Source organism: Thamnophis sirtalis, unplaced genomic scaffold (genome assembly GCF_051295495.1).
Source record: "Thamnophis sirtalis isolate CommonGarterSnake01/CBP01778 unplaced genomic scaffold, rThaSir2_p1.2 scaffold_1, whole genome shotgun sequence".
Taxonomy (NCBI): domain Eukaryota; kingdom Metazoa; phylum Chordata; class Lepidosauria; order Squamata; family Natricidae; genus Thamnophis; species Thamnophis sirtalis.
The window spans coordinates 89,550,248-89,573,030 of NW_028261381.1; the positions used below are offsets into that span (position 1 = coordinate 89,550,248).

The 22,783-nt window shown below is 36.8% G+C and overlaps 1 protein-coding gene across 3 annotated transcripts in view; it reads left to right on the forward strand.

Moving 5' to 3' along the window:
- Positions 1-5,223: 5,223 nt before the first annotated feature.
- The window catches only part of MPPED2 (metallophosphoesterase domain containing 2), a 144,270-nt gene continuing 126,710 nt past the window's right edge, over positions 5,224-22,783 (forward strand). The window contains exons 1-2 of one of the 3 annotated variants that reach the window (XM_014056708.2): positions 5,224-5,674; positions 12,223-12,466. In XM_014056708.2, the coding sequence (XP_013912183.1) occupies positions 12,339-12,466 (128 nt within the window). In that variant the 5' untranslated portion in view covers positions 5,224-5,674; positions 12,223-12,338. Of the gene's footprint in view, positions 5,675-7,214; positions 7,465-12,222; positions 12,467-22,783 lie in introns of those variants that run through there. The other 2 variants (XM_014056709.2, XM_014056710.2) reach the window with 2 other exon arrangements.

The following is a 22,783-nucleotide window of genomic DNA, read 5'->3' on the forward strand; positions in this document are numbered from 1 at the left end:
AACCAACGTTGCCAAAAATAATTTAAACATAATGATGGATCGGAATATGCCAGAGAAAATCTTTCCCTGCATTTTCATTAGAAAGTCCAACTCTTGTTAGATTTACATCCTTAGTGCATAATTGTTCATGTAAGAGGACTCTCTTTCAAAGATTCCATTGAGTAGTTAAGGGAGGTGAGTTTGCAGTGATACTAGGGAGAGAATTCAGGGGTTGTTTTGGCAACAATCTTTGAAGGAAAATATCTCTGAGATGGTACTGAGAGAGAGAAGACAGATCTTTTCCTTAGAGAATGTTTGCATTCAACATGCTGAAAAATAGCTGTAAAGCAGCTGATACACATGCATACTTAATAGTATTTGACACCTAGCAACAATAAACCATATATACATATAGTGTGTATATATATCTACACACACACACGTACATACATAAGAAAGAAAGATAGAAAGCTAAATAACTAGACAGACAGTTACACTCGTATAAGAGACAATTCTAAATATCAAAATAGGAATAAGAAATGTCCAAAATCAGAGAATAGAGCACACCTGATACCATATTTCCTATGATCAGTGAAGCCAGGCATATCTTCTTCCACTAATCATAGCTTCAAGACATGAATTGATGCTACTGCTTATGGGAGTACAATCACTGACTCCATATGACTTCCCAGAATGGAAGTTAGGCAAGAACCGGGTTAATCTTAGTACTTAGCTGGCACAGGACAACACATGAAAGGTTCTTAAGGACAGAAAGATTGAAAAGTATTGTTTGGATTCGTGAATTATATCCTTCCCATCAGGAGTGACCTAAGCAGTGGTGGAAACCCAGTACTTTTTCATTACATTTTAAGACACTTTATATCCCTAGATTTGCTAGCAGAGCATGACTTTTAATAGGATTTTCATTTATATCTTGTATATAAGAAAATTGTGCATAAGAAAATTTTCTAGAAGTTTAACCAATCAAATTTTGTATCAAAATGTCAATATCAGTGAAATCAAAATTCTTGGATCTTAATTCAGGTTTTCACTTCTGAGCTATCCTGCCATTATAGACATGGGAGTCTCTCTGAACACGAGAAAAAAGATAAAAATACAGGTGCATATACTGATTATGTGTCATCACCTCAGCCATAACAACTCCTAGTAATTACATAGATTTTCTCCAGGAAGATCTATCCCCAAATTGCACTGGTCTTCTAACACGCATGCATCACCAATCTAATTCAGTCCATCTACCTTACCTCTGGTCTTCCTCATCTTCTCTTTCCTTTGTATTTTTACTTTGAGTGAGAACCCTGGCTTGATATAATTAAATGTTAAACAATAACAGTAATTTTGTAACATTTTATGTACCCCATTACCCTTTTATTAATCTAATTCAGTCCATCTACCTTACCTCTGGTTTTCTTCATCTTCTCTTTCCAAGTATTTTTACTTTGAGTGAGAACCCTGGCTTGATATAATTAAATGTTAAACAATAACAGTAATTTTGTAACATTTTATGTACCCTGTTACCCTTTTATTAAATTAAATGCAATTTATACTGGTCAGCGGTAAAAGAAAACAAAATTGCCAAAAAACATGGTGGCTAGACACCATCAAAGTTGACACCAGTCAGTGCATAAAACAACTGAAAGAAACCAAACAAGATCAGAAAATATGAAAAGAGCTGGTTCATAGAATCACCAAGGATCAGACATGATTGAAAAGCTAGCATTAGCATATTGTTACATGTTTTTTTTACTTTAAAAAGCAGGTATACGTAAACATGCAAATGAATAAAATACTAGATATTTATAATAAACACTTCAAGTCAATTAAGTATTCATTTGTATACATAATTCACCATAGTAAGTAATGCATACAAAAATCACAGTATCTCAGAGCAATTAATTTCCTAGTTGTCTAATTCTTTTCAGTACAGTATTTTGGCTTCTTAACTATTGTAGACACAGCCGCAACCAATCTGATTTCTTTGTCCTTTTGCATTCTAACTTTATCTGAGTATCTATTATATCAGATAGATTTGTGCATCTTATCTGGACATCCTCAAAGCAATTTGGGGTTATTTCTAAACTGACCAGCATGTGCCTGAGTCCCAACTCACCCTCTTATAAACAACACTCCAAAGAAACTCGGTACCTGCCTAGGCAGGGGGTTGGACTGGAAGACTTCCAAGGTCCCTTCTAACTCTGCTATTGTATTGTATTACCTGATCTGTTTTTCCAACATCCATTTCTGGTTTATTCACGATGGCCTTGCAGCAGCAAAGCTGCCCCATCCAAAACATCATTTATTATAGTGGAGAATGATAGGAGGAGTTCTAGCTGCAAGCCTGATGATCAGACCACAATTGATCATTCCAGCCTACAATCGTTTACAATCAGTGAATTACCAGACCTGAGAAGGGATTGGAATTTAAATCTTTACAATCTTAGTGTAACAAGATTGACTGAATTCAGTTGAGATTCCTGAGTGGACTCACATGGCATTTGGCTACTACAGGAAGTGCTTGTTTAGCGACTGCCTCATTTAGCAACCATTGCAAAAGGAATTTTATGACCAATCCTTGCATTTATGGCCTTTGTAGGACTTCAAAACAAAGGAAAACTGAAATAAAAACATGAGCACAGTGATTATTTCACTTACCAACTACTTCATCGGTACTTCATAATACAACACTTCACAGACCACACTTGAGTATTTTATAATTTTGGTCGCCAAGATACAAAAAAATAAAAAAGTTGAGACTTTAGAAAGTGTGCAGAGAAGAACAAAGTTAATTAGGGGACTGAAGGCCGAAATATATGAAGATTGCAAAAATTGGGTATGTCTAGTTTAATGAAAAGAAAGACTAGATCTAACAGATCTAGTCCTTCTTTTCATTGTGATTCTAACAGATTTCTGAGTATAGTTGGCTTCATAAGTTTTCAACCTTATTTTGTCATGTTAAGTTTTTTGAAGGAAATTGTAAATATAAAGTAACAACACACAAGAAAGAAATAACATACATTAAGTGACTTTAGATACTTATGTCACAATTTTCATGGTTTTAATTTCAAACCCCAAAGGCTAAAATGATAACTAGCATTACAGTATATTGAATGTATCATTATTATTACTTTTTACTTTTTTCTATCAAACTTGCTTTTTGTTATGCTTTAGGATTATTTTGTTATATTTTATTCTATCCTGATTTTAACTGCAGATTAATTCTATTATGGTTGCATTTTTAAAGGATGGCAGTATTTTGGCCTAACCATTGTCTTTCTAACATAGCCTATTATAGTGAAGAGTCACTCTGTTTCTAAATTTGATATATAAATAGAATATACATAAATAAATTGAAATAATTATATATAAAATTTTTAACGTTGCAGTGCTTGACAATTCTCATTCATATTTATCATCAGTTCCATGTATGGTTTACAGTACAGATAAGAATAATCCATTTAACTTCAGGTATTGGTTATGAGGAAGAAATTTACTATAAACTACAATAATTAATTTAAGAATTAATCATTAAAGTTGCTACACCTCCCCCTCCAATTTTCTAGACAATCCTACTAAAAACCCAGTAAAGGTTTACTTCTAGAACTACATGGAATTGCACTCTAAATGAATTTTCTGAAGAATTCACATTTTATTTAACACCACACTGTATGTTCCAAAAATGCAGTCATTTTTTTAAAAATGTTTGAACATGGTTTTTAAGGCTCACTGCTACCTGTGGTGTTCATATTTATTCTGTTGGTTCTAATGTTGCCTCTGGGAAAAAAGGCTTTGCAAGATTTTTTTTCATTGCAACATTCTGAAAAATCTGGTTCCAAAGCAGTACTGTGGCTGCATAAAGCATACAAAATTAGACTGTTTGGAGGTAATTGTATCCATTGGAAAGATGACAGATGAATATTTCAAACTGTACTTCTTAATAAATTTAGAAAGAAACTGATGAAAACTACGTTTAACCTTGGTATAACTTTCCATACATGAATCTCCCTTTTTTTTTTAAATAAAAAAGAACTGTTCTATTTTACCCTCAGATATTGTATTGAAGATAGTTTTTTTAAAGTCTAGACAAGCACAAAAATACCCCCCACAAAGCTTTATTGACATTATTATTAATTATATCTGCACATCCACAATTAATTTATATGTTATTTCTTTGTATATAGTTTTGTCTGGCGTTTTCAACCATTAAGGACGTTTGTTTCTCATTCTTCCTAATTCTTTTTAAAGGAAGTTTTAACTTCAGGTATTGCTTATGAGGAGAAAATTTATTATCATCTCAATAATTAATTTAAGAATTAATAATTAAAATTGCTATGCGACATTTTCTAAAAACCCTATTAAACCCAATAAGGTTTGCTTCCTAAGTTACAAAGCTTATGCAAAGTAACAAGCTTAAAAGCATATTAAAAAAAAGGTTGGATAAATTTAGACTGAGACCTTCTGCTTTGTTACCTGGGAGCAAGTACCTCAAGGGTAACATCTGAGTAAATATGGACAATACAACTATATGGAAACTGAATACAGTAGTTTAACGGTCTATTGGGAATTACTTTTTTAGTAATGGAGATGATCAGGAAAAGGTCTTATTTTAAGAAGTTGCTTCCCAACATATTTCACAAAAGGTTGGGGATATGGGTGACACACAGTCATCCATTTTCATTCCCTTCTGTTCCATTTTCTTTTCTTTTCCAATCTGTTTTCTGGAAATGCTGTAACTATCACACAGCAATTTGAGGCAATCCTGCAATACATTAACACAAGACACAAATGCATTTGTTTCTATACAAATATGATTTCAGGTCTCTTTATATAAATATGTTTTCGGCTTAGAACGCGGTAGTATTGATTTTCCTTGTTGTAACCCTTCCTGCTGATATTACTTTCTTTTTAAAAAAACCCGCACTTGTTCTATTTCTTAGAGGGAGGGGAAGGTGGAGAGAACCCCACCACTGATTAATTAAGATGACATAATGAATGAGAAACATCGAGGCATTCTGATGATTTGTACGCCTTGGGTCTCCTCTCCTATTTAATCTTTAATCTTTCAGGGAGGGCAAAAGATTCGCCGCCGTTCGGCGAGGGATGCTGCTCTGCTTTTTTTTTTTTTGGCTGTGAGTGTGGCTGGGGCGGGGGGGGCAGTGAAGTAAGATTCAACAGCAGCAGGGAGGAGCTGGTTCTGTGTTTGTGTGTGTGTGTGTGTGTGTGTAGTGTGCGCGCGTTGGCCGCCCTGTTTCCTGGTGCTCTGCTCCCTGACCCCAGTGGCAGTCTTTACTCATTGCACTGTTCTCTTCCTTCTTCGCTTTCTCTCCCTCTCCCCCTCTATCTCTCTCTCTCTCTCCCTCTTTCCTTCTCGTTCCCCAGTTCAGAGCTCGGACTGCTCTTATTTTCTCTCTTTTTCTTTTCTTTCCCTCCCTCCCTCCTTCTCTGCTTCTCTTTCGTTCCCCCCCCCCCCCGCGATCCTTGCGGGTCGAAGGTTCTGCCCTGCCTTACACCAGCCGCCCACCTATGCCAAGGTCTCCCTGGCTCTTTCGCTCTCTGTAACCAGCGGCTTCTCGGCAGCGTCGCCCCCTCCCCTCCATGGATCGGCTCCTTCCCCAGCACTGAAGGCATCCTTAGGAATACACCTCCACCTCCAGGAAAATAAAAAGAGGCAGAGAAGGTAAACCATCCGCCCCGTTCGGAGAGGAAGGGGAGAGGAGGACTCCAATGGAAGAAGGGAGAGGAGAATTACCAATAACAAACACAAAGCGCTGGGTTAGAGGTGCCTTGTCATGTACAAGGAGATCAGAGAGGGCAACCACCGCGAAACAATAATCAGACTCAAAACGGGCTGCTTATTTGCCATTCGCTCTGGGTAGAACGGGTTTTTTAAAAAAAGGGGGCTTGGAGAAGGAAAGCTAATTTGCTGATCTGCGCGAGGGTCGGTTTCTTTTGCCTCCCTTCTTCCTCCTCCTTCCCACCCTGGCTTGCAATGCCCCCATCTCTCCTCCTCCTCCTGCCCCCCTCCCGGTTTCGGCGTTCATTTCTTGCCTTTGCGGAGCGGAGGTGTGAGGGGGGGGGCAAGCTCGGGAGGCGGCGGTTTGGGAATAGATTTGGCAAAGGAGATTAATTTTGCTCGCTGTTTACTAGCAAGTCTCGGGTGATCGGGGTTACAATGTTAGAGCACGACCGGGGGAGGGTAGGCCAAAGGGAGCATTGTGCTGTGCAAGGCTACCGGAGAAAGCGAAGAGAAAACGATAGATCGAGGGAGTGAAATGCAAAGTATAGTTAGCCTGAAAAAACTGAAACGTGTGACTGGCGGGAGAGAAGGACGGCGCCGGGAAGGGGGGGGGGGAGAAATCGTTTGTTCTTGCCGTATTTCCCCGCTTTCCAAGAGGCTTTTCTTTTTCACCTCTTTCTCCCCACCTCTCCAAAAAGGAGGGGGAAAAACCCCTGGGGGAAAACTTGGCAAAACATAAAAAAAGTACTGAGTGGAAATGTGTGTGTGTGTGTTTTTTTTTTTACTATAGCTGGAGTTTTCCACGTTTCTTTCACATTCAAGGCAGATACAGGCTCCCCACCCCCGCTGCTTTTCCAAAACATGCTTTGAAATCAATGGTCCCCCGAGGCCTAAGCGCCCTCGGAAACCTTTGCATTTTATTGGGATGTATTCGCCTCCCTGTTTGCATGCTTTTCATCGCGATTATTATATTTTTGTTTTCCTCCCTTGCTCCAGGATTATGTCATTCCCCCCTCTGCATCCCTCAACCCTGACCTCCTGAAAGTGTCGTAGCGTCGTGAGAAATAGGGAGTTAGAGCGATCGGCTTGTATTGGCGAAGAGCGGGGTGTAGATTTTTTTTTGAGGGGGGGAGGTCACTGCAGAGATCTCAGTAGGGGGGGGAAATTATGAAAACTTTAAACGCGCGCGCCCAAAGCCATACTTAGGTAGTAGCCTGCAAAAGGGGTTTCGAGAAAGGGGAAGACATCCCCCCCTAAAAAAAAGTCAATAGAGGGGCTGAAAAATGTGTATCTCTCTGTGGAGTCTGCTTGTTATGGATTAGCAGAGACTTGATCAGGGACGCTGTGCCAGTTTGAAAGGAAGGGGAGAATCAGGTTGGGATGAATGACGTTGGGAAGAAGGGGGGGAGCGATAGAAAAGGCAGGATGGTGCGCAGTCAAAGCTATTGGCCGCTGATTGTGATCAATCATTCCCAGCCCTGGCAAGAGGGAATGGGAGAGGGAGAGAGGAGCCAGCCCCGAACACCCTGCGAGGATTTGGAGGAGTGCAGCCACCTATCCGGGAAAGAAAGGGGGAGAAAGTCCACCCAGCGCTGCTTAGATGGGCATGGAGTGACAGCCACCAAGAGGTAGTGCCTGCAACCTGGGACGTCTTCCTTGCTCATAGTCCCTTTCAGCTAAAGGGGCTGGAGGAAAATGCATCTTTGCAACAGAGGGAGAGGCTTGATGCTGTAAGGGTTTCTTTCTAAAGGGTCCCCAAGTGCTGCGGGGTGAAAGAGGGACTACTGGGTGCGTGCATGAGGGAGTACATGAGGGAGTACCGGCGGGTTGGTTTTTGATGAAGGGAAACCTGACTTGGTCTCTTTTGCAGGCCGGATGTGTGGGATAATATTTTTCTGCTTAACTGTTGCTTTGATGGAACTCATGATCTCTTCCTCCCCCAGTGACAGTTTACCTAGCATTAGGAGTACAGGAGCATGCTGATTCTGATCTGTTGGTATTGTACAAGATTGCAGTGAGAGTGTAAACTTGCATGGCCAGGAGAGATGGGAAGTCGAAAAGATATCGGGCAAGGAGATAGTGGCTGGCCACTTCCATATCTTATTAAGAAAACTTCATAGATGTGTCTCTGTGAGTCCGCCATAGTCAAAGTTGGACTGGAATCTTTTTTGCTTTTTCACATACATGCAAACACACAGATTTAATCCACATTCCTTATACTGACAAAGAAAAAGCTTGCACTGAGAATGAGACTTGATATGCATATTGCCTGTTTGCCGCTTTATTTTGTATCAGTATTGGAACTAATGCAAGCCTGTAAAAAGTGGTCTAATATGGGTATTCTTTCCCCTTATCTCAAATATTTCAGGAGTTCTTTGGTTAGTAAATAACAGTCCTTGATGAATTAAATGATGGATTTTTCTTTTCATTTCCCATATTATGGATGTTTTTTTAAAATCCTCTCAGCAAATAATAGGTTTGGGTATTATTTTTAATTTTCTACCTTGCCACTAATTAAAAATGCAATCCTTCACAGTGCTTTGTGTTGTGAGACAAAATTGCAGTGTAAATGTTATCAGTGTCCTGCTTTTATAGACTTCAAATTGAACCAGTGAATTCATTTGAACTGGTGGTGTTTTTCCATCATGTTTATTCTTGTAGGATGTCTAATCAGCATTTTGGGGTTCTTTTCCTGAATTCTAGAATCATGTATGAGATAATATGGTAATTCAAAGTTGTTGGCAGTTTTTGGTTATATTAGCTCCTGCATTAAAATGAATGCCAAGGTCAAATCTATTCCAAAGTATGTATATCTCCTTAAAGAAATGATTGTTCTAAGGAGAAGAAAAGAGTTACATTGTTAAAACAAATCCTTATGGGAGGCTAATACCAGCATGTATGTAAAAGTTTTGAAGTACTTTGAAGACTTTGCCTTATATTTTCTTCAAAGAGTTATTCATTAAAGATCACAGTCATTCTCTTTAATATGAGAGCTGTTTTGCACTAGAAAGACATTAAAAGAAAATTAATATTGGTCTCTTTTGATACAAAACAATATTTCTGAGTTTGATATTTACTGATGGACATTTAGAAAGCTATATTTTTTTCTGTTGCAAATGAGAATATAAATGAAATATTTCACTACTTAAGAATTCAAAAGTGAAGTTCAAGATTTTCTGCATGTGTATCAGTATACTTAAGCTTTAACATTTCCCCCCTCATAGTTGAAAGTTACATAGAAAATAAATAGAATTGAATTAAGATCTTAAATTATCGTCAGTGAGCTTTTTGTAATATGTAACATTAATTCCATCAGTTAATGAAAATACAGTGGCATCTATTTTTTAAAGGGCAGAAAAAGTATGGGTTTGCATTTCATTAATGTTTGTCTTTTATCCAACAGAATCTGCTTTGTGTGAGGGGAAAAAATTGCTATGCCATTTCAACATTAGTGCCTAATGTACGCCAGGATTAAAATTCTCACAATACAAAGTGTGTGTTTTTCCCTCCGAGCTCTCAGGGCTAACATTCTTTTTTAATGACAGTCATTTCTTTAACGGGAAGATGTTTTCATTTGTATTTACTTTTCAGTGCAGTGCAATTATGCAGCTCCACACTGCACACTGCCTTCATAGTTAGTATCTCAAAAGAGAATTACAGTCTTCACTACAGAACGGCAATTGGAAGCAGGTGTTGTATTTTACTGTTATGCAAAATAACAGTAAAATATAATTGTGGTGGAAATTAAGGAAACAGCTGCAAAGTTGGTATGGAGGTTCCTTCATTATAATTTGTAGAGTTATCTTGCACGAATAACTGGGCAAATATTTTATGTACTGAATCTTATATACACATGCACGCACACACAGATGCGCGTGCGCACACACACACACACATATGCAGTCAAAGCTAGAAACAAAGATCCAATTTAATGAAATTTAATTTCATTTGGGTCCATACCTGGTTGATGGAATTAGGGTTCTATATCATCATAATGGCTTTTCATAATTTGAAACAAACAATCCTGATTATAGAAAGAGAGTTGTGAGATTCCTTAGCTTGGCTACCATATGAAATTTTATGTAGGCCTGAGGTGGTATAACAATAAAAGAGAGATGCCCATCTGTCATTTGGAAATTTGTTTCCTGAATTTTGTGCTGAAGTAGATTTTAAACTTCATTTTATGCTCTTACACATTTAATTTTCAACAATCCAAAAGCCTTTGGATTCAAAGATAGCATCATTGTAGGGAAAGAGCCTCATAGTATGCAATGTGAGACTTTCTGCCTATTTGTAACTCTGCTCAGTTATAGATAGAAAAGGTATATTTCAAGTTTGGAACAGTATAGGGTTCCAAACATTATGTATTTTGGAGTTACTGAAAATGGTCAGATTCTTTTTTGAAATATTTTTGTCCCATCTTAGAAGTTTTAGGGTGGATTACACTCCTTCCTACAACATTTTTAAAGGTAGTTTTTGGTAATAAGTAATGAGTCCCCCCCCCCCCCCCCCAATTGCTCGATTTGGAATCAGAAATATTACATCTGTGCTTGATGTTAGGCTTTTAGACTAACCAAGATTGGAAGCAGTGTATATTCTCTGATAGCAGTGGGAAGAAAAAAAAATCTGAAGAAAATGGGTTGACAGATAAATATGTATGCATTTAAGAGTAGAAGTAGTTATGCAAAAATGCATTATTACAAAATATTTGAATGCCCAAATTTATATACCTTTGAGTGGGAAGGATGTTTTTAATGAGAATGGTTTGGCAAAAATTGGAATAGTAGATACTGTTTGCATCATGTTATTCAAATTGACCTGATCAAATATATAAAGGATAAAGAAATTACATAGATAAAGTAAGTAGATACAAAGTATGACATCATTTAATCAATTTAAGATAAACTGGCTCATAGTAATAAATTAGTTTTAAACTAGAGTGTACAGTTGTATGTTTTAGCGTGCAATGGAAATATGTTAGAGGAACAGGACTTTAGGTGATAACAAATTTATCCCATGGCTTTTAAGTACTTTTCATTTTGCATGTAATAATTCAGAAGTAGGCAGCTCTAGTAGGATGATAAAACAGTAGAGAGAGGTTCTTCTACCTTATACTCCCTGGATCATTTCAATTGTCATAATTCACCAACCATAGCCAAGTTAAGCTCAAAGCACCTGGAAGGCAACAGATGGATGAAAGCTACCCTTAGAACATATGCATTGCCTTGACAGATGTATGGATCATGCCAAGGTCCATCTGCTCGTACAATCTGTTTCTAAAACTGATCTAGATACTTCTGTAAACTTGCAAGTGGAATATAATGGGAATGCCCATCCTTGCTTGTTTACTCAGTACTCAGTCTGGTATTGAAGAGCATAATACTTCTGAATATAGATATTGTGTTTAATTTAAATCACTTATATATTGAATGCTCTTGTTTAACCTTTGCAACCATTTAGTCACCACACCTTAGTGCTTACTTACTACATAATTGGACTCCTTTCCAGTGCTTTTTCTAGATGATCTGGAAAATATGCGCTTTTAATCTTTTTTTCAAATTGTAATTTTGTAAATCTTTGCTACATTTATCATTACATTGATTTTGCAAATCAGAAAGTTATATTATCATTATCTTTTCCTTGTAACAAGTGCTATATTTTGGTCTTTTTATTTGCTCATTTTTTTAATGGCCCCATTTCCAGCTCTATGGCAACTTATGAAATGGAGTCACTGAATCTGATAAATAGCTATAATTGTATTTGTGAAATATGGCACATGATTCTGACAATACATTATTAAAACATCAATGAAAAATCTAAGAGAAATTCAAAATGAAGAGTATAATTATGTTTGTTTTGTTTTACAGTACTATAATGTAAGATAACTTGTCCATAATTATGTGTTTTGACAGTTGCCAAAATAAAACTATATTTGAAAAGTAGAGAAAGGAGGAGGAAAAAGAGGAATAGATGACAACTGTTGAATGACAAGATACTTGTATGCTGGAAGTTATAAAGCAATGTGGCTTTTATTAGAATTGATAGATTTAAATATACAAAGAACATGGTTTTTAAATTCAATATAAAAACACATTAACAACATTTTATTAGTACTAATAGGATATGCAAGCAAATATCAGCTTGGCATATGAGCCAGCAAACCAGCTTTTTCCTAAGGTACTCTATTCCGTTTCCCTCCCTTTCTAGTTTTCCATTATGTTCTGGTCAGTCTGCAGAACATGATCACAACAAGCAAGTTTAATATTACTTTCCAAAGATTTTTTTTTTTAATGCCTACTGAAATCTTTTATCTTGGTTGTGGACAGTTTTGATTTTGCTTACATAAGTAGCCATGTTTGGAGATTGAGTTTGCTAATAGTATATATGCTAATATGATATAAGAAAGATGCATCAAGGAAAATGTTAGGATGAGCTTAATGTTTTAGATGGAATTTCAAAATGATCAATGTCTCCATATTGTTGTCCAGAATTCTGCAGAGTTCATGAGGACATCTTTGGCTTCCGACATTGGCTGAAACACAATGCTCATTCCTGCCTTTTGCTCTGGAAAGTTGTAACTCGCTCATGTCTATAAAGAGGAAGCATGGCACATGGAATTCCTTCACAAGGCAAAGTTTCCATTTCTGTGGATGAATACAGTTCAAATCCAACCCAGGCATTCACACACTACAATATTAACCAAAGCCGATTCCAGCCTCCACACGTACACATGTAAGTACAGTTGAGCCATTTATGTTGTCAATCATTATGTAACCATCCTCACTTATATCAAAAGATCGTAAAAAAAACCCATGTCTATTCTGCATTAATTATTTATCTGCGGTATGCTTATAATAGAGATGTGGATTTTTCTAATACATATTTTTCATTTATTTTTCAGGATTTAATTCAGAATAGTTAACTAAGCTAATCTAAAACAGTCCTATCACAATGACTTAATAATCATATAAGCATTACAAAATAGAAATGTGGACTTTAAAAATCATTTGGCAATTTTGTAGCTTTTACCAAGATCATGCCTCCAGGCATCTTTGCAGGGATAAAGACTAAAATGGTTTTTTTTTTATTTTTTTAAAAAGGATTGAAATATTAGCTATTCTATTGTGTGAACTGCAACAAAGTTGTTTCCAACCCCAAGAACTGGATGTGCAATAATTGCAATTATTGCTGCCTTCTGCTGAAAACAAGTCGATCAAAAATGGGTTGTGTAGTATATTACATTCAAAGAGCTCCAGATGTCAGAGACTTGGTAAAACTCGAGCACAAATTTTGTATGTGAGCTGCAGGCCTTGTAACCGACTTGTAGCTTTATTGATTTCACTGGAACTTGCCAGAGGGACATATTTTGTGAAAATGTGAACACCCTTCCCCCTCTCTTTGCACTCAGCTGCGAAATAGGCCTAATTGGGACTAATTGTCTCCTGATCACTGAATCCTTTGTCCTCCTTGTTGTAAGGGGAACGTGTGCAGCATGCTGCATTCTTCTGTCAAGAAAGACAAAGGATTCCTAGAGGGCTGAACTATTAATCCCAAGAAATACAAATACTGTATTAAAATAATGTTTATGTTCCAGACCTAAACCAACAAAGGTAGAGCAAAAGGTCTTTTCCTTAGCCTGCTTCAGTTTTGGTATTGTGGCTTCTGAGATCTTGCAGCAGAAGGACTTAACACAGACCAAATGCTGTCTCGTCTATTTCTTTTAAGTGTGAATGTGTATGTATTGCGTGCCCATGCTCCATAAACACACACCATTTTAAAAACTAAGTAAAGACTTGAATTCCAGATTTCCTTCCCATTGTTTTGTGAATTGTGATCTTTATCAGGCATTTTTTTTGCTAAGCTTCTCCCCCCCCCCCTCTGGTCTAATGGATAGGTTAAATTATAAAACAAAGGGGCACCTCTTGACCTGACAGTGACCCAAAGCGAATGGGGTATTTCATTCATTGTGTGGATAATAGCTTTTGCATAGTGAGAATGCTGAAGCATGTTGCTACTTTGAACTCTACTTGGGAGGAGGTATACAATTCCTGATAAGATGTTCTCTATTGAACAATCTTCTGTTGCACTGAGGGTGGTATGCAAGCCTTTGAGATATGCAGAGTTCCTCAGTAAATGGAAAGCTAGGATATTTTCACCCATACCAAAAGAAAGAAAGGGTGCAAATAGTTTAATCCCTTTAAAACAGTTGCCTTTTCGTGGACTAGTTTAAAAAAGATTTTGGGCGTGATGTAAAAAGCATGTGGTCAGAAGTATTTCTTCTACCAGTGGGATAAACTCTGAATTTTAGAAGCATTTTTGAAATAGGTGTAGTGGGTGTTTGAGGGGATGCAATTCAAGAGAAAAAAATATCCAGCCTTTGCCTTCACGTTTGTCTTTCTACATGATTTAATAGGTGGCAATGAGAAAAAATTCCAGGTGTTATTTTAACAAATTACTTCTATCTGATTGTTGAATTGAACTGTAGCTACATTTGTTGCACAGGAACCTGATAATTCAATATGTCGTGCAGTTCATTTGTAGTATAGCGATTTTACACGAGCTGTGAGTTTTCTGTGAAGCTATGGGAAACAGAATGTTGAAATCCAGTTTTACTTTTAAAAATAGGATGTTGTTATTCTGTGGAAGTGGAATCAGATTGACTTTTCTCTACAATTAGTTGCAAACTAAAAATAAAAATCACATTTGTTTCTGGAAATTAATGGCTACATTGATGTATCTGTAAGTGCAAAGGATAGATTTTTTTTTATTTATTAATCAGGTTAATTAAAGAGATCTGCTGAAACTTAGAAAAGGTGTGCAGCTTGTTCCAGATTTGTTCAGTGAATTCCATAAAGTTGTTTAAGAATAAAAATTGAGGAAGACAAAATGTAAGATGATTTCTAGCAGAATTAAAAGATATAATTTTTATGATTGTTAGAGAAGGCTCTGTATATTTTCTGTTTCTTTGTACATGCTTATTTTGCTTAAGGGACTTTTTTTTTTTTTTTTTTTTTGCTTAAGGGATCATTATTCGGACATGTGCATACAGAATTGTGTGGCTGTGCTGTTTTACATCTAAGGATAGAGCTGCAGGGATATGGAACTTTGATGCCATTTTTGTTGAATAATTTCTTTCAATGGCATTCTATTGTCGTGTTTACAGTGGTATACAGTGGTATACAACTAAAACTCCCAAAAGATGGAAAGCAAGCATAGATTAATAAATTAATACACAAATTGTTGATGGTAAAGAAAGAAAGCTAGCCAGTCTATTTTTTCTACTTAAAATAATATCTTTCCAGAGCTGTACAGGTAGTCCTCGATTTACTACCACAGTTGAGCCCAAAGTTTCTGTTGTTAAGTGAGACATTTGGTAAGTGAGTTTTGCCCCATTTTATGAACTTACTTGCCACAGTTGCTAAGTGAATAAGTGCAGTTGTTAAGTTAGTAACATGATTGTTGACTTTGCTTGTCAGAAGATTGCCAAAGGTGATCACATGACCCTGGGACACTGCAGCCGTTATAAATGTGAGTCATTTTTCAAGCTGACTCGCATTTAGCAATGGAAAGCAACTGGATGCAAATCACGGGATCATGGGGATGCCGCAATAAGCGTGAAAAATGGTCATAAGTCACCTTTTTCAGTGCCATTGCAATTTTGAATGGTCACTAATTGAACTGTTGTAAGTCGAGGACTATCTGTATTAGGCTATAAAATAAAAATCCTGAATTTGATTAAAAATATAATGTAAATTTTAGCCCTTGTGGTGTTGCAAAGTATTCAAAGATGCTTCCTTAATCATAATTAATCATGGATTCAGAAGTTGAAAAAAAATGTTGGTTTCTGTATATCTCAGCTATTTCCCTGCTCTTCCGCTGTCGGTTTCTGACTTAATTCCATGAATTACATACAGGTAGTTCCTCGACCTAGGACTACAATAGAATCCAAAATTTCCATTGCTAAGCAAGACAATTGAGTTTTGTCCCACTTTACAATCTTTCTTGCCACAGTTGTTAAGTGAATCACTGCTGTTGTTAAGTTACTAACATGGTTGTTGTGAATCTGACTTCCCCTTTGACTTTGATTGTCAAAAGGGTTGTAAAAGGAGATCACATGACCATAGGACACTGCAACCAACATAAATACATTCTAGTTGCCAGATGTACAAATTTTGATCATGTAACTGTGGAGATGCCTGGAGATAACTGTCATTAAGTCACTTTTTCAGTGCTGTTATAAGTTGAAATAGTCAGTAAACAAATAGTTGTAAGTCGAGGACTACTTGCATGAATTTTATATATACATTAGAGACTTTTTCTGGCTGTTAGTTCCATATTTATTAACTTATTTACAAAATGTATACCCTACATCTCCAGTGTTAAAGTATATAAAATCAAAACATCGAAGAATTGTTTCTGCAGAAAAATACTTGCTCGGTATGGGCTAGGTTTCTGTAGTTTTGATTAAGTATTTATTTATTTATTAAATTTATTATATAGACACATATTGCGTAGTTTTGAGGAGGCTGATTAAAAATAGGGACCCATGAAAGATACTGTACCCTATCAACTTTATTACAGACTCTTTTGTTTGCTGAGATTGTAAACGTTAATGGTTTGCCAATTAATCAAAACTAGGTACTGCTGCTGGATGACAGTATACATCTTTAAATTGTATTTGCCTTTCTAGATCAATCATTTTAGTTCAGTCTAACCTGTCTCATAGGCTTGCGGTGAAGTTGTTGGAGAAGAAGATTAAAGTAAAGGGCAATAAACATCCATTTAGTTTATTCAAATAAAGCATTTTCATGTGCAGGTGAATTCAGATAAATTTTAGGAAAATATATACTAAAAAGAGCAACAATAACACATACAATGTAGCTTCTGTAATTTTTTCCCCCCAGTTCCTTACCTGTAGTTAGCAATGGAAGAACCGGTGTATATTTTTTGCAACAAATGAATCTTGGCTATATGTATGTGTCTTTCTGCTCCTTTTTATGTGTGTTTGTGTATAAGTGGGAAAGGCAGTGTGAGCTGCTCATACCTTATTCTGAATTATATGCCCCAGTTGGAGAGAAGATAGAAAGGAATAGTCAGCAACATTTTAGTTACTATCAATATATTTTTCCCAGGAATACAAAGGGGTTATGTTTCCTAGAATATTTTTCTAGTCTGATCTGGCTCATTTTCAAAGTTGGCCTTTCTTTTGTTAACTTCTCCCACCTCAACAAATTTGGTCTCTTTAATTTTCAGTTTTGAGTCAGTTAACTATGTTGAATGACAGTCAAGAGTTTCCAGCACCTTTCCCTTCATTTTTTTTCAGTATTTCATTAGCTTGGGAAAATAAGAATGATAGATAGTGCACTTTGATGAGGAATTCTTTTATCTCATGTAAAAAATATCCTTTCCCTAGGATAAAGAATGCAGATAATGCAGTTGAACTTTAATTAAGAGTATTTCTGTAAATATGCTTGTTCTGTACTGGCAATTCTAGAATAATTTGTCTGTCTGATGAGACATGCAGTTTAAAAGGGCACTTACTATTTTTTCTGTAAAGATGTTTCCCATTGCCTTTTTTTATGATGAAGAATTTTATAAAGATAATAATACAAAATACTGAGGAATCAACTACTATGGATGTCTTCTTGTTATACATATATACTATGCTGGATTTGGCATTGATAAATAGAGCAGTGAAAATAACTGTGTAAAGTTACCAAAAGTACATGTGAGATTGATTCTTATATGATTAAACAGTAAAAATAATCATAGCAACATATTGCTCATTGGTGATATTGTAGTTATAACTACCAAGCCTGACAAACTCCTGTAATAATTTTATTAATCTCTAGTGACTTTGAGATTATGATTGGCAAAGATGATGAAGCAAAAGTCGTTCTGAAATTAGAAGTTCAATTTGACTTATTAGAAGTAAATTGCTACTAACCTTTTTGTCCTCGCGTGCTGAAAGCGCGTGCGTGCATGACAGCACTTGTGCATGTGTCCACACCCATAACACAATGTGCACATGCCCTCCCCCCCGCATCCTTCCTGCGCATGCGTGGATGACTCCCCCTGTGTCCCATTTTGGGCCTAGCAGGCCTCCCTGAAGTCTCCTGGGATCAAAAATGGGGCGTGGGGTGGGTGCCCCCCCCCGTGCATGCCTACACTGTTACAGGAGTTATGTTGGCCTTGTATGCAGCTTTATTCCTCTTTAGCATTCATCTCCATTGTTCAGTGATGAATTTCCTGCCTCTCTAGATTTACCTCTATCTGCTTCTGTGAGGCACTTCCTGTTTCTGTTGGATGTATATCGATGGCTTTTATAGTGTTTTTCAGAGACTCGAAAATCAGCTGGCTGTCGGCGCATGCTTGATGGAGCTCAGTTGGGACTCATGTGCCAGAAGAGAGACCTCCGCATGCCACCTGTGGCACCATAGGTTTGCCATCACGGGTGTAAGGAATAAATAGTCATTCATATAAGAAAAATGAACTTCTGCAATTCCTTAAAAATGTTTCATGAAAAATATTGTTATACTTAGTGAACTAGAAAAATAGTTTCATTTAATGAGTTTTAATTTGTATACTATTTAGTTATCAATGGGTATTTTGGTATTTACTCTTTTACAATATAATCTAGTCTTAAGAAAGATCTCTGTTTTATGTTCAGTGAGAACCCAGTATACATAACATTATTGTCTTTATGAAGAATATTACACTTTGTGTCAATTGACTTAAAAGTAATTTGTTTCTTCTTGCACTTTTTGAGATTGCAGTAATTAGTGAGATGGAATTGATGGATTTATTGTGCACCATACTACACTTTTATTTATTTTTGCTGCTTATCATATTGTATACAGTATTTAAATAAGATTTGCGCACAAGGGAAAAATACAATATTGCTGCCTAAAATCTGTGTGAGAATATTTTGTATAGGTTTTGAGTAAGGTTTTTAATTTTGGTTATCTATTTTTTCTACTATGTTTTAATCTTCATATATGGTGTCTACATCAAAGAAGACAAGTAATGCAGTGAAGTAGGTCAGGATTGTCATCTTTTCTTGAGCCTGCTTTTCATTTACCTAAGCATTTCTAGAAGATTGGTGGTTGATCCGTTGAATCTTATATTTTGGGGTAATCATAAGTCTAAGTATTATTGCCCCCAAAGTGATTCTTTTGGCCTCATTTATGGTCCAAGTAGCAGGAAAAAAACAAGATTATACATTTTAATTCTGTTAAATTGTTGTTAAGTGAATCACTGCAATTGTTAAGTTAGTAATGTGGTTGCTAAGTGAATCTTGCTTTCTCATTGACTGAGCTTGTCAGAATGTCACAAAAGGTGGTCACATGACCCTCGGACACTGCAACCATCATAGATATGAACCAGTTACTAAGCATCCAAATTTTGATGTTATGACAAAATAACATTATTTGTTAGCCGCCCTGAGTCTTCCGAGAGTAGGGTGTCATACAAGCTAAATAAATTCAATTCAATTCAACTCAATGACCACGGAGATGCTGCAATGGTTATAAGTGTGAAAAGTAGTCACATCATTTTTTTAATTGCCATTGTAACTTTGAGCAGTCACCAAACAAGTTCTAAGTTGAGGACTATCTGTATAAAAATGCTGATATATTACCATTTGTGGATGAAGACAAAGTTGTATATGTCAACAGTGATGTGTGCTGCAGTAACGGATAACATTGCAATACAGTTCATCTTGGTGACGTTTTTTGATGCATAATACAATACAGGTCATAATGGTGTTTTCAGGAGGCTTGCTGGTGGATAGTATTCCCCCCCCCCAAAAAAAAGTTGAATTATCATGAGCCTCAGTGGTGCAGTGGTTAGAGTGCAGTACTGCAGGCTGCGACTGTTGCCTGCCTGCAGTTTTGCAGTTTGAATCTCACCAGGCTCAGGCTCAAGGTTGACTCAGCCTTCCCTCCTTCCGTGGATGGAAATTGTTGGTGGCAATATGCTGACTCTTTAAACTGCTTAGAGAGGGCTATAAAGCACTGTGAAGCGGTATATAAGCCTAAGTGCTATTGCTATCAAAAACAGCTGTGATATTACAAATGCAAAATAGAAAGTGTGGATAGACCATATTTTCTTAATCTGTGGCTTTAAGTAGGAGATCAACTTGATTGGGGTTTTCTGAGCAAAAGATTGATTTATTGTGATATTTGATCAGTGTTGATTTTTAGAAATCAAATAGATAGACTTTTTCCAGTGTTATTTATTTCCTGGGCTTCCAGGGCTTCCAATGGTGTGCTATCATTAACTGTAATCAAGTTCATAGCAATAGCAATACACTTAGATTTATATACTGCTTTATAGCCCCCTTTAAGTGGTTTACAGAGTCAGCATATTGTCCTCAACAATCTGGGTTCTCATTTTACCCACCTTGGAAGGATGGAAGACTGAGTCAACCTTGAGCCTGGTGGGAATTGAACTGCTGAATTGCAGTCAAATCCCACCAGGGCAGAAGTAGCCTGCAGTATTGCACTCTAACCACTGTGCCACATTCATCCTTGCAGTTGGTCACCACTTCTCATTTCTTTGACATCTTTCAACATTGTAGATATCTCAGGAGACTAGGAACTTTGTGTAATGTACAGTACCCAAAATATGATAACTGAGCTTGATCATTTATGATGCAAATGAGAGCTCTGGGTTGATTTGTTCTATGATTTATTTGTTGATTTTTTTTCTTCTATGTCCACAGTATTCTCAGGAGTCTTACATCAAAAACATCAATATTCTTTCTACCTTGCTCTTTCTAAATATAGTTTCCATTTGTATAGAGTATCACAGGCAAAACTATTGTCTGCATGATTATGGTCCTTTTATAAATAGTTACAATATATGAGTATTTTTATAAGGCCTTCAAAGCCTTCATTGCTACACTACTGAGTGCTACACTACTCAGTTGCTACACTACTGAGTCTATAATGTATTTATTGACTACTGATTCCTTTATTGTTAATAGGCAATCTTAAAAGGGAGAAGCTATCCAGTGCTTCAGTATATCTTTTATCAATTTTAAGGCCAATAAACCTTATGTTATTGCTTTGGTCTTCTTCATATTTAATCTCAATCCCATTTTTCATTATGCTTCTTGATTTTCATTAGTAGATTGTTACATGTTGTTTGCATTTCATTAGTACAGGGTTGATTATTCATGTTTGTTACTCCAGTGTGAAAGCCACATTCATCTTCCTGTCTGAGCTCTTTCAATATATACTCTATTTTTCAGAGTATAAGATGCACCAGAGTATAAGACGCACCAAGATATTGAAGGAGAATTTTTTAAAAAAGTTTTTGCACTCTGCAGACCTTCCAAACCCTCTGCATGCCTCGTTTTTTGTGAAAAATGGGGTATACAGAGAGTTTGAGAGGCCTGCAAAGTGCTCCTGGGGGCTGCGGGGGAAAGCGCAAAAATGAGCAAAAAATGGCCCATTTTTTGCAAAAAAAGGCCTGGTTTTTGCCAAAAAAAAAGGGCATGCATAGTCTTTAGGAGGCTTGTAGAGTGCTCCTGGGGAGTGGGGGGGAAGGGGGCAAAAACGAGCAGAAAACAGCCCGTTTTTCAATCATTTTTGCCCTTCCCAGCCTCCAGGAGCAGTTTGCAGGCTTCCCAAAACCTCTACATGTCCATTTTTGTGAAGGGGGTTGGGTTTCAGGAGGCCAAAAATGATGTATTCAGTGTATAAGATGCACCCAGATTTTCATCCTCTTTTTTGGGGGGGAAAAGGTTCATTTTATACTCCTAAAATATGGTGTGTGTGTATATGTGTATATGTATATGTATGTATGTATGTGTGTGTGTATATATGCAATATATATATTGCATATAAAAGGAATATATAAAGAAAACATAGTTCCTTCTCTCAATCCTATACAGCAGGTTCCCAAACTGTGGGCTGCAGCCTATTTGCAACCAGGCTGTGTGAGCAGAGTAACAAGTGAAGATGTGCACCTGCCCCTCACACAAAATCATCCCCTCTTCGCCCTTCCCCGCCCAGAAAGGTTGGGGAATGCTGCTATATCGATCTAGGCTAGCTTGTTTTCCTGGGTTCAATCTAGTCGGTGGCTTCTTGTCCTGTGTAGAAATTTTTCATGAGAACAATGAGATATTTTGAAAGTCTCATATTTCTAAGGATACTGTGTACAGTAGTTTGACACTTTTAAAGGTAAAGGTTCCCCTCACACATATATGCTACTTGTTCCTAACTCTAGGGGGTGGTGTTCATCTCCATTACAAAGCTGAAAAGCCAGTGCTGTCTGAAGACGTCTCCGTGGTTATGTGGCTGACATGACTAAACGCCGAAGGCACACGGAACAATGTTAGGTTTAGGGTTGACATATTTAAGTCAATCGAAAATCTTTCTATAATCAGTAAAACCCATGGCAGGTAGTCCTCGACTTAATGACTATTCTTTTAATCATCTGTCATCAAAGTTATGACTGTTGCACCACCCCAAAATATTGTGATCACAATTTAGGCACTTGGTAATCAGCTTGTACTTACAGTAATTGCAGTGTTTAGTGACCACATGACCACAATTTGTAACCTTCACAGCTTACTTCCAACAAGCAAAATCAATTGGGGAAGCCAGATTCACTTAATGACCATATGATTCACATAACAACTGTGATTATTCACTTAATGACCACAGGACAAATAGCAATAAAATTGGACCCATTCAAGTGATGGTTCACTTAATGACTGGTTTCCTTAGCTACCAAAATTCCAATCCCAATGTGGTCATAAATTAATGACTACTTGTATAACCCACATAAATTTAACCTCTTTAGGCTCCTCACTTAATTTTTAAGAATGTAAAGGGATCGTGAGACCAAAATATTTGAAAACCACTTTTATAAGGTAGTTTGGATGTTGACATCCCAGTTGTACAGCATTTCAGTACAGGTAATCCTTGACTTGCAAGCACAATTGTGTCTGAAATTTCGGTTCCTAAGCAAGACGGTTGTTAAGTAAACCATTTTACAATCTTTTTTGAAACAGCTGTTAAGTGAATTACTGCAATT